Source organism: Camponotus vicinus, unplaced genomic scaffold (assembly GCF_025532165.1).
Source record: "Camponotus vicinus isolate PSW18456_S1 unplaced genomic scaffold, iyCamVici1.0 SCAF_4, whole genome shotgun sequence".
NCBI classification, from domain to species: domain Eukaryota; kingdom Metazoa; phylum Arthropoda; class Insecta; order Hymenoptera; family Formicidae; genus Camponotus; species Camponotus vicinus.
Window position 1 is genome coordinate 12,143,620 of NW_028141976.1, and position 11,408 is coordinate 12,155,027.

The following is an 11,408-nucleotide window of genomic DNA, read 5'->3' on the forward strand; positions in this document are numbered from 1 at the left end:
TATATAATCTACATTACACCTGTACTAACATTTGGCTCTTATCAAATATCATTTATTATAAATTAAACGTGTAAAAACGTATAATGCTAATGTTTGTGCGTTTCTTATTGTAGATTTTAAAATTAAAAAAAATTTATATCCACACACTCAAACACGTATAGTTCTTTGATGATATAAAAAGTGTGTTAAATATTTTTTTCTTTTCACATAAAATTTCTATAAACAAGTACAATTTATATATTTATACGCTATACACAACATTAAATGTAATTTATAGTATCTTGATTATTATGACAGAAATATATGAAAATGTAAGAATATATAAATATGTATATGTAAGTCCCATATAGTGTTATCAATATAAGCATCTATTCCTCACGTCTTGTCACGTGACCAATTTTAGTTCACTCGTATCAGAGTGCAAGGATGAGCGGCGCTGAAACTGACCCTCTCCTCGTTTTTAAGATGGAGTTTGTGTACCCTGGAGGAACCGGTAACGACGAGAAATGCTTCTGACAAAGGTACTCTGATGAGAACCAACATGACATTAATTCGAATCGATTGTAGATTAAATGTACTTACGTTATTTAACCTTTTCATTAGATACCGTTCCTTCTCAAGAATGTTCTCACTAGTGTCACTCAATGTGAATCAAAACATGCTGATGTTCTCGTACGTAAATTTCTACAAGACCAAACATCCATCGTGAAATTTTCAACATCGATACAACAGAATGAACAGCAAGATTCGACAACAGATCAATCATCCTCGCTTTCGACAAACACGGTAAATTCTACGAAAAATTTATTGTCATTTTTCTATCGATTTGACTGTATTTGTACAAAAATAGGGTTATTCTTTCTTTAGGGTACACTGGATAAGTTATACAAAAAGATCGAGATTGAAGTCAGGGGAAATGATCCAGCAGTGTTGAAGAGCTATGGACAATTTGCAGTAATAGCTGCAAATTATTTAAATATCAATGTATGTAGAAAGTAAGTTCATGAATCGTTTGATTTTGATTAACATTTGATCAATTACTTAGATGATATATCAAAATATGTCTTTATAATTGTAGCACAGCACCACATAAAGCTATTCATGAACGGTGGACGGTGTTGAAATCTGCTCATGTTCATAAAAAGCATCGAGTTCAGTACGAGATCAGAACTTATTATCGTTATTTGGATTTTTTGAAATTAACTGGGTCAACAGCAGATACTTTTTTAGAATATCTTCAGAGAAATTTGCCAGAAGGAGTAGCAATGAAAGTGACCAAGGTTAAAGAGTTTTACAATTTAATAAAAAGATCTAATATTTTTTTATGTTCTACTTTTTCTTATATATTTTTATATTTTGTTTAGCTGAGAATTTCTATTTGCAGGTTGAACTACAAAAGTTACCAGAAAGTATAGCTGCAAAGTGTAAAGAATAACTATAAACAATTGTTCATACAACCCTTATATTGTAGGTAATTTTCTGATATAAGTTACAAAGAAAATATATTTGAAAAGTATATTAATACAAATGTTTTAGTATTCGAAAATCTAGTCATGACCAAAATAATCTCTTATAAATTATTAGTATAAAAAGATGTAGCAAGTTTTTTGGATATATTTGAATTTATCCAAAACTTTATTGAAATTATTACAAATAATTGTAATGAGTTTACGCGAATTTTTGTGATAAATTCAAACTTTGTGTAAGTCGAATGTCATTGGAAGTGTTAAGTTATAGGTTTAATGATTACTACACGCGGCGACGAATCGATTTTTCCGCTCGATACATCGTGCGGAAGTTCCGGTAACAGATTCTTTCTTTTAAAGACTGATGGTCTGTCTTGAGATGCATCTATATTGAGAGTTCTGAGGGGTGTATCTGCCAACTGTTTGTCCGTAATTCGACGTGCGTGTCCATTACCGCGCCTCCTCATATGAGTCATACGTCGATAAATACCGCTCGAAGTTTCAGATCGAGAAGCATCGGTTAGAGTCGTCGCTGCAAAAATCTCAGGATCTCTCTGTTGTGTCTGCAACCGAGAGGAATTATCCTCGGTTTTACGCGAACTGATACCTTCTCCGTTCCTATGTTTCCTAATTAATTCCGCAGTGGCTGTACATCTGTGTAATATATATTCGTTGTCTGAAATGAAAAATTTTCATAATTTTTTAATTATCTAATTCTTACACACACACACACACACATATATATATATATATATATATATATATATATATATATATATATATAAAACCGGTTTTTTTAAATCAACTATTCATTTAATCAATTATTCAATCGCGTGCATTGTGAGATGCAGAAACTGATATGACACAAGTGATGACAATGAATTATATTTAAACATCTGATACTCTCAATGACATTTTTGCTGAATACGTATGAAAATGATTTTATGAAAATTTATATTCAGTAAAGGTAATAAATCGATGTCACATAAAACATTCACATATTAGCTAAGCAATATATCCGGAAGATGCATAAAAAAATTTGAAAAACTTTTATTTTTCCTCTTTATGAGATATTTTTCGAGTAAATCTCTTAGATTTTATTTGGAAAAAATATGTAGATTTTTTCTAATATATACAGGGTGTCCCATTTTAACTTGGACAGTAAAATATCTCAAAAACTAAGCCCAGCAAACAAAAATGTTTCAAACAAAAGTTGTATGGTTTCGAGGGGGCCATAAGATGGTACCATTGGTTTGACCTTGAAGAGTTATTTGAAGGTCACATGAAGGTCAATTCAATCCTTCAATTTCTTAAATGGAACCTACCATTTGTCATTGCATATTCTTGTAGCTTATCTCGAGAGCTTTCCAAAACACTATAATTAAGTACCTTTTCGTTAAGTACTTTTTGAGTTAGACTTAAAATAATTTCTTAATTTTACATAAACCGTAAAATATCTTGTAAAATATTCATTTTTCGATTATCTTACGTTAATACTTTTACATACAAAATAATGAGAGAAATCAATTGGTGTAAAGAAAACACATAGTTGTTTTGAAGAAAAAATATGTAATTTGCAATTAACAATTCCAGTGTTTTGGAAAGCTCTCGAGATAAGCTACAAGAATGTGCAAAAATATATAGGGTGTTCCATTTAAAAAAATTGAAGTGACCTTCACGTGACCTTCAAATGACTCTTCAAGGTCACTTCAATTTTCAGCCCCCTAGAAACCGTACAACTTTTGTCTGAAACATTTTTGTTTTCTGGACTTAGTTTTTGAGATATTTTACTGTCCAAGTTAAAATGGGACACCCTGTATATATATATATATATATATATATATATATATATATATATATATATATATATATATATCATAATATATAATAAAAATAAAATATTAATTTAAAGTTCTTTTAAAAACTTTATATATAAATCCGGTAATATTAATTTTATCTGATTAAATATCGAATGATTATAATATTTAATTGATTTTGAATTGCATTCGAAACTTACTTGAACGTTTTGAGCGATGATGATAATCCGCCAAAGAATCACGGGCCCAAATAAGGACTATCAAAATAGCAGCTATCTTTTTTAGTATCATCATCTATATCAGAAGATCTTGACAACGCGGATTGACTGGTCAAATATGATGAAAAATTAACATACGGTTTTACGAAGAGTTAAACACGGTTTGAATTTTCTACCGGCTCTATGAGAGAAAATCGTGGCAGCTACTGCAAGAGCTATCGATCAACTGTTTGCTTCTAAGAAAAAAGTCTCGTCACCGTAGAAGAGGGAACAAAACCGGACAAGACGTCGAAGCCGAAGATGAGGTCGTTCGACTTTGCCGAGATCTTATGTGCTACGATAGTATAAAACACGTGCACGCTGTAGTAGATGTTAAATTAATTGGCTCTCCGACAGAGCACATCAAGCACAACACTCAAGCGAAGCAGACGGAAGAAAGATCGCACGATGCTCCTTTTTTCTTGTTTCCGAGGTAAACCGGTTTGAAAGATGGACCAGGTCGAAAGTCGGCATATTGCGTTTAAATTATTCTTTTTTTCTATATGATTTCCTCGTATGTTGTTTAAAAAAATATTTATGTCAGCATCAAAACATTAAATCTTGCGTATGATCTTAAAGTTGAATTTCTCGTATACGTTTGAGATGATGAAGGAAAACGAAACTTCTGAGTAAAATCAAGCTTGATTTCGTACAGGATGACCTTGATAGCCAGTTTCCACAATATATTAAATCTCGTACGGTATTTTTAGCTTTGCAGAGATATGTTATTACGTTTCATGCAATGAGAAAGAGAGAAAGAGAAGATGTAATGATGTAAACTTCGAAATATGATTAACTTATAAATCGATTATCTTTTTCGTTTTTTTTTTGTATCTATAAGATTACAACGAGAAATATAATAGATATACATCTTTATTTTTATATAAGGATATAAAAATTATATGCTAAAAAAAAAGAAAGATAAGATATATTGCTAAGAGTACAAAATGTCATGTAGGGAAACTTATAATTAGTGAATATATCTATGAATAATAATATCGCTTCGGAAAATCTGCTTTGCTAAACATGGAAAGCATGTCCTTCGTAAATGTCGTTTAAGAAATTTTTACATGCATGTAGAAACATTATCAGAGGATGATCGTCTGAGTGGTTAAGATATGGAACGAGCATTAAAGGTAGAACCAGCTCCGGGCGACCCTGAATTTCTTTCCAATTTTACGAAGATAGTATCGTTCACTTTCTTGTACAACGAAACAATGCATACTAATATAAAATGCACTCTAAAAATTTTTAGATTGTATTATATGAACAAAAAGAGATTTCACATATATCGCGGTGAGGCTCTCGAGTACTAGAATATAATATTGCTAGCAACATTATAATTTTTCGTCATCGCGTTAATTCAATCAGACCACACTTTAACGTAATCTATCACAAAAGCAGTCTTTTTGCCATTGTCTTGTCTCCAGCTTGGCAGCCATTCGTTTCGAGATTTCCAGAAATTCAACATTGCCTATAATTAAATAAAACTAATGTATATATTTTTTATGTAGAACCATTTTAAAAATCAATCTCTTTTTTTATTTTAAGATAATATCTATTTGAAGAACAAATTATATATGTAATATTGAATATATTAAAAGATTGATACCTTAGCGTCCAGATTTTTCCATGGTTTTGGTATTCCAAAACTGGTCGTGTTATCCGGAAATACACGTATTCCACCCGCACCGACGCCGAGAGTAATATAGAACTATAATAAGGAAAAAAGTTATAAATTAATATCTAATTTTCAAGAAGCATATTTCTGCAAATGATGTATATATTTTATATTTAAAATTAATTTGTGTATGTGTGTATATGCTCACGACATAAGATAGAATGAACATGATAAATATTCTTGTAGGAAGATTACAATACTTGTTTATACAAGGTCACATCCAAGGAACCAAATGATATTCCGATTTGGTCATGGTTAAGGTCATTTATATAATAATAACTGTTTCGGTTTCTTGATCAATGAAAAGAGCCAAAACCGTTTGAATTGCGGTTGTTTATAATTTTAATTATTTATAGTTTTAATTACTAATGGTTTTCCAAAATTTTTTTTTTTCATTTTTTTGTTTCTCTATTAAGTTACATAATATTTTATTTCTACTATTTCTATTTTTATGCATAATTTATAAAATTCGCTAACTTTATTTCTTTTTTATATATGTTACTAGAAAATCTAAAAAACCTTATTCCCCCAAAAAATCATATTTGTAAAATTTCGATTTCGATCAAGTTTCGGTTTAATTAAAAAAACATCGGTTATCGGTTTTGCTCGCAATTTAGTCTAACTTGGAAAAAAATTGTCCATGTAATTATATATATACAAAATATGTATAGCTTCCTTTTCTTTTTATTTTTATGTTTCCTTTCCTTATATACCGTTTTCGTAGAAAAAATTATAAGAAGAATAATTAAAAAAAGAAGATTTATGTATAGAAATATTCTATATATAATTATGTAAAATTATATTTAATTATATATATAAGCAATTTTTTCTGGAAACTCACTGATTACATCTGTTTTACAGCAATATTATTTGCGCCCATGCAACAATAATAAAATTCAAGATGCACTGCTGTTACCTCTTGATCGAATGGAGCATTTTCCCTGTTTGCGTTGGCTCCACTCAACCATTTTTCTTTGCCAGGCCTCACTCGACCAACCTCTTCGCCATCGACCAAAAACGTGAAGCCATCGCTGGCCCAGATGGTTGTGTATGTATGGAAATCCTGCGTCCATCGCGGTCCGAATTCGTGTAGCTTCGATACGATTATTTCCCGAACGTTTGGCAATGCACCTACTCTCACGCCAAAATCCAATCTTCGGGAGTCGTAAATTTTCGAAACATCTGTGGCGTTCACTAAATTGTCGTTGCCCCGAGTCATACCCAAAAGAACACGGCCACTCGTATAATTCGCACCGTACGTGTAATATTTTGGTTCGAGCCACATTTCTGTTAAAGTTACATAGGACGATATATATTTTTTGATTTCTTTTTATTTAGCGCAATACTACTGCATTATAAACTAATAAATACTAACAATAAGTATTAATATTTACTGTAATAATTAAATTATGCAATGTTATGATTAAATTTTCTCAAGATTTGACAGTTTTATAGAGAGAGTCTATTTTGTAGAAAAGAACTACTTTAGATCGTTAAGAAGAATAAAAATTTAAAATTCCTCCCAAAAAATAAGAATTTCAAATCTAAATACTTATAATAAGAAAAATATATATAAATTGAAAAATATATTGATTGAAACTGTATTTGCAAGAAATTGGTAGATTAATAAAAACAGAATAGAATGAAAATAGTAAATTTTCTGACATTCTATACATCTGTCGAAACATTGCTTTATTCTATATTGCATAATACGGATTTTTTTTCAATTATCTTGTTATCTGTTGCAGTAAATCACAGATGTATAATTACCTGGATATAACCAGTCGCCCTGAGGAAATTTGGCACGTATTTCGATTTTTCCGTATCGCAAAACGAAATGTTCCTTCGTGGTAAGACGCGCAGATATAATAGGCGGTAAAATGCTATAAGATAATGCCTGTCGCGAGCATTCGTAACTAATCGTGCTGGTACATCTAAAAAAAATAAATTATATATAAAAGAAAGAGTAACGAGAATTTTCATTATTATAAGTAAAGAGAGAGATTTTATGTCTCGGTGACTAATACTATTTACCTATTAAGTTGCATTCTTCCGAAAGCAGTCACGTTCTCACCATATAAGTCCTCTAATATACTCGGTTTTATAAGTAATTGACCATCGTTAACTTGTACAAGTTGCTCATGATTTTCATTGTGATATACGCAGAACTCATAGTCCTAATTTTAACAAAATTATTTAAAAAATAATATATATATATATATATATATATATATATATAATTTTTTAAATATAGTATTTAAATATTATAATATATATATATATATATATATATATATATATATATATATTAGGTGCGCAACTAAGTTCCCGCTGTTTGTCAATAGATTGCGCCACCAATAAGTGTTGGTCGATTTCGACATATCCAAAACGTCATGAACCAAGCTTAGACATATGGTAAACAAACCGTTTTGACACAGTAGTGATTTTGTTTTGGCGTCATATACTTTTGGTTGTGTGAAAATGTCTGATTTTGTGCTAAATAATCGTCATTTGCGGGAAGTGTTGATTTTCTTCTTTCATTCGAAGAAAACGGCGGCTGAAGCGCATCGAGAGCTTCACAAAGTTTACGGAGATGCTGCTCTAAGTGAAACAACGTGCCGTGATTGGTTCCGTCGCTTCAAAGACGGTGATTTCGATGTTGACGACCGTCCGCGTGAAGGAAGGCCAAAAATCTTCGAAGACGCTGAATTGGAGGCATTGCTCGATGAGGATCCATGCCAAACGCAACAAGAGCTTTCATTAGCATTAGGAGTTACCCGCCAAGCCATTTCCAAGCGATTGCATGCGTTGGGAATGATTCAAAAGCAAGAAACTTGGGTTCCTTATGATTTGAAGCCAAGGGACGTTGAGCGTCGTTTTTTCGCCTGTGAACAACTGCTCCAGCGGCAAAAAAGGAAGGGTTTTCTTCATCGCATCGTGACGAGTGATGAAAAATGGATTCATTACAGCAACCCAAAGAAAAGAAAGTCATAGGGACTGCCCGGTCATGCTTCTACGTCGTCGGCTCGGCCGAATATTCACGCTGCGAAGGTTATGCTGTGTATTTGGTGGGACCAGGTCGGTGTTATTTATTATGAGCTGTTGAAACCGAACGAAACCATCACTGGGGAACGGTATCGACTTCAATTGATGCGATTGAGCCGAGCACTGCGCGAAAAACGGCCACAATACGAGCAGAGGCACGAAAAAGTGATTCTACAGCATGACAACGCTCGGCCTCACGTTGCCAAACCCGTTAAAACCTACCTGGAAACGCTCAAATGGGAAGTCCTACCCCACCCGCCATATTCCCCAGATATTGCGCCGTCCGATTATTACTTGTTCCGTTCGATGGCACATGGTCTGGCTGATCAGCAGTTCCGCTCATATGAAGACATCAAAAAATGGCTTGATTCGTGGATAGCCTCAAAAGATGAACACTTTTACCGTAACGATATTCGAGCTCTGCCAGAAAGATGGGAAAAAGTTGTAGCTAGCGATAGGCAATACTTTGAATGATTCATTTGTAACCATTTTTTTACAATAAAGTTGCATTTTCATAAAAAAAACAGCGAGAACTTAGTTGCGCACCTAATATATATATATATATTTTGTTATATTTTATTTTATATTTTATTTTATACTTTATTTTATACATATATACTTATAACATGTATCAAGCATTGTGCTAATCTTTCATCGTACATTACAATCACATCTTTGCTTTATTGTATTTTTTCTTAACGATTCTTAAATGGTCTCAGAATCTCACCGGTATTAAAGGCATCTTTATTTCGCGTTTCCATAATGTCCTATTGAAGGAATCGAAATTATCCTCGAGCAATAGCCGTGAATATTTTCCTGTGGTCGGAATTTCATATTTTGATGTAGAGCTCCACGTAGTTTCTTGGTTTTCCACTGTTATTAATTTAAGAGATACGTAAAAATATCGTTACTTTTATTTTACCTTGTAAATCATAAATGGCTGTAAATAATCTTACAGGAATGCGTCCACCTCCGGACGTTGCTTTTATGCTGAGTTCCATCCACTTGCGCATAAATCCAATAATGAAGTACATCTCTATTTTTTATAGTCACTTCCGGATCTTCGAAAATCCAGCGGTTGTTTGTCGTTAAATAGACGTTACCAGCGATTTCGCCGTATCCGTTAGCGCGAATTGCTTTATTCACATTAGCGTGGAAACCAAATGTTCTTAAGCCCGGTGCATCTATTACACATGTGTAATGCATTTATAAATATAAAAACAATTCTTCCTTTTTATTGTAATCTTATAAAGCCACATTAGAATTTGATTTACAATATAAATGTAACATTTTTCCATTATTTAATTATTCTTTTATTTTTTATTTTGCATAATTTTATACACACATAGACGTGTACATATGCGTGTTTTCCTATAAAGACAATTATATACATCAAAATTTAAAATATAAAATATAAATTTAGATGTAGCTTAAAAAAGTTACTTTTTGTGATTTAAAACTTTTTTAAAAATTACATAGTCATTAGTTATTTGATACATGTGTATAAAAGCATGTTTAGCATTAGAATACGTCAGTATTCCAAGAAAAACCATTTAATACCATTCGCTTTACATTAACAATCAATCTTGGTTATCCCCGGGAGTCCCCAAAGTAGATGATTGATCTATCTATTTATTTATGTTAATAATTAATAACTGTGTGTGATAATGTTAATAACTTCAATATTGTTAAAAAAAAACAAAAACAATCATAGAATATACACACATGTTAGTTTGTTCTCAATGAGTTTGATAAATATTCAACTTGACACGACCCTAGAGATATTTTTGATAATATATACACTGACAGTGATTGCGATGTATATGTATGTGTGTGTCTGTATTACATAAGTTATCACAATTGAGTCATATGCGATATAATTCTGTATAAAATGCATGTTTTTTTATAAATTCTCATCAAGTTAAGTAAAAGTCACGCGATATTTTCATAATTTAGCAATAGTCATCAATTTCCATCATTATATTCCATATTACATATGTATGCTCTTTTCGAGAATATCAATGCTTAAAATTATTTTTTTTTCTTTTTCAGAAGAAGAAAAAATGTAATAATTTTAAGCGTTAAACTTTATATAAATTTTAATATAAAACACTTACCAGGTATGGAAACTCGAAGGCCTTGCGGTTTTAATACTTCGAAGGTCGGATCTGGCAACACGTAGGGAAAACCCGATTTCGCGAATATGCATGTTAATGCGAACGTTAGCCGAAGTATCGCAAGATCAGTTTTGCAAGAAAACATGTTTAAGACTATCAATTCTTGACGTTGAAGCGATATTTATTAAGCGTCAGATTCGCGTGAAATTCAGAGAAAGACTGACACATGCACGCGCGTATCTTACATTAAATGATTTACTGATACTACTTGCTAGTGTATCACACATGTTCCTCCTTCTCCGTCTCTTTTTACTTTCTTTTATTCGTTATAATCGTGTAAATTCTGTCTCGCTATCAGGGATTCCCTCGACAGACCCAACTAATACTAACGATATGAAATCATTCAAAATCCCGTACAACTTTAGTCATCCTCAAATGTTAATTAATAATATTGTCATACTGCGACGAAGAAGGTCCTAAGAAAACAATATATTATAAATAAATAAATATATATATATACATATATATATATATATAATATATAATAATATATAATAATAAATATATAAATATGTTATATAAATAGATATATATATTTGTTATATAACAACGGTCGCCCGATATTTTTCTTGACATTCTACACATTACATATTTATATGCTGATAATATTGATTATCGAAAATTAAATTTGTCTCTTTCTCGATAATTTTATTGTTATACTCGACAAAAAATGCTTACAGTCGCACGGAGTTTATTTGACGGATTTATCATATATTCTGATGCAACGAGTGACAGTTCCGTTAAGTGATTTCCGTGCGACCGTAGTTCGAAATATTTAATATCACGGAATCATCTTTCTTTTTTAAACAAAGATTTACGGTTTGATCTTGCTTTTTATTCTTAAAAATTATTACTTGATTTAGATGCTTCCAAAAAAAGAAATATTTTTATTTTTATTATTTGATTAATGTTTAATCTACTGCTGGACTTGCGCAGTAGGTAATGCGCGGTAGTTCTTGTATTTA

At 31.5% G+C, this 11,408-nt stretch overlaps 3 protein-coding genes across 6 annotated transcripts; 1 reads left to right on the forward strand and 2 right to left on the reverse strand.

Moving 5' to 3' along the window:
- Positions 1 to 321: 321 nt before the first annotated feature.
- Positions 322 to 4,349, forward strand: Mrps10 (mitochondrial ribosomal protein S10). 4 transcript variants are annotated; one of them, XM_083098638.1, is made up of 6 exons: positions 322 to 521; positions 604 to 786; positions 868 to 995; positions 1,079 to 1,280; positions 1,385 to 1,471; positions 3,569 to 4,349. In XM_083098638.1, the coding sequence occupies exons 1-5, from the start codon at positions 507 to 509 to the stop codon at positions 1,433 to 1,435; spliced, it is 579 nt and encodes a 192-aa protein (XP_082954764.1). In that variant the 5' UTR covers positions 322 to 506; the 3' UTR covers positions 1,436 to 1,471; positions 3,569 to 4,349. The 4 variants fall into 4 exon arrangements, with proteins under 4 accessions (XP_082954764.1, XP_082954765.1, XP_082954762.1 ...); XM_083098639.1 differs by having other exon boundaries at positions 1,385 to 1,467; XM_083098636.1 differs by lacking the exon at positions 3,569 to 4,349 and adding an exon at positions 1,827 to 2,172.
- Positions 1,425 to 3,942, reverse strand: LOC145971220 (uncharacterized). Its single transcript, XM_083098640.1, has 2 exons — positions 3,484 to 3,942; positions 1,425 to 2,142 (listed from the first exon to the last, which is right to left on the reverse strand). The coding sequence occupies exons 1-2, from the start codon at positions 3,575 to 3,577 to the stop codon at positions 1,727 to 1,729; spliced, it is 510 nt and encodes a 169-aa protein (XP_082954766.1). The 5' UTR covers positions 3,578 to 3,942; the 3' UTR covers positions 1,425 to 1,726.
- A 48-nt stretch (positions 4,350 to 4,397) lies between the features above and the next one.
- LOC145971216 (beta-1,3-glucan-binding protein) lies at positions 4,398 to 10,859 on the reverse strand. Its single transcript, XM_083098634.1, has 8 exons — positions 10,384 to 10,859; positions 9,223 to 9,450; positions 8,994 to 9,139; positions 7,256 to 7,398; positions 6,992 to 7,155; positions 6,138 to 6,508; positions 5,153 to 5,254; positions 4,398 to 5,014 (listed from the first exon to the last, which is right to left on the reverse strand). The coding sequence occupies exons 1-8, from the start codon at positions 10,526 to 10,528 to the stop codon at positions 4,904 to 4,906; spliced, it is 1,410 nt and encodes a 469-aa protein (XP_082954760.1). The 5' UTR covers positions 10,529 to 10,859; the 3' UTR covers positions 4,398 to 4,903.
- Positions 10,860 to 11,408: the final 549 nt, after the last annotated feature.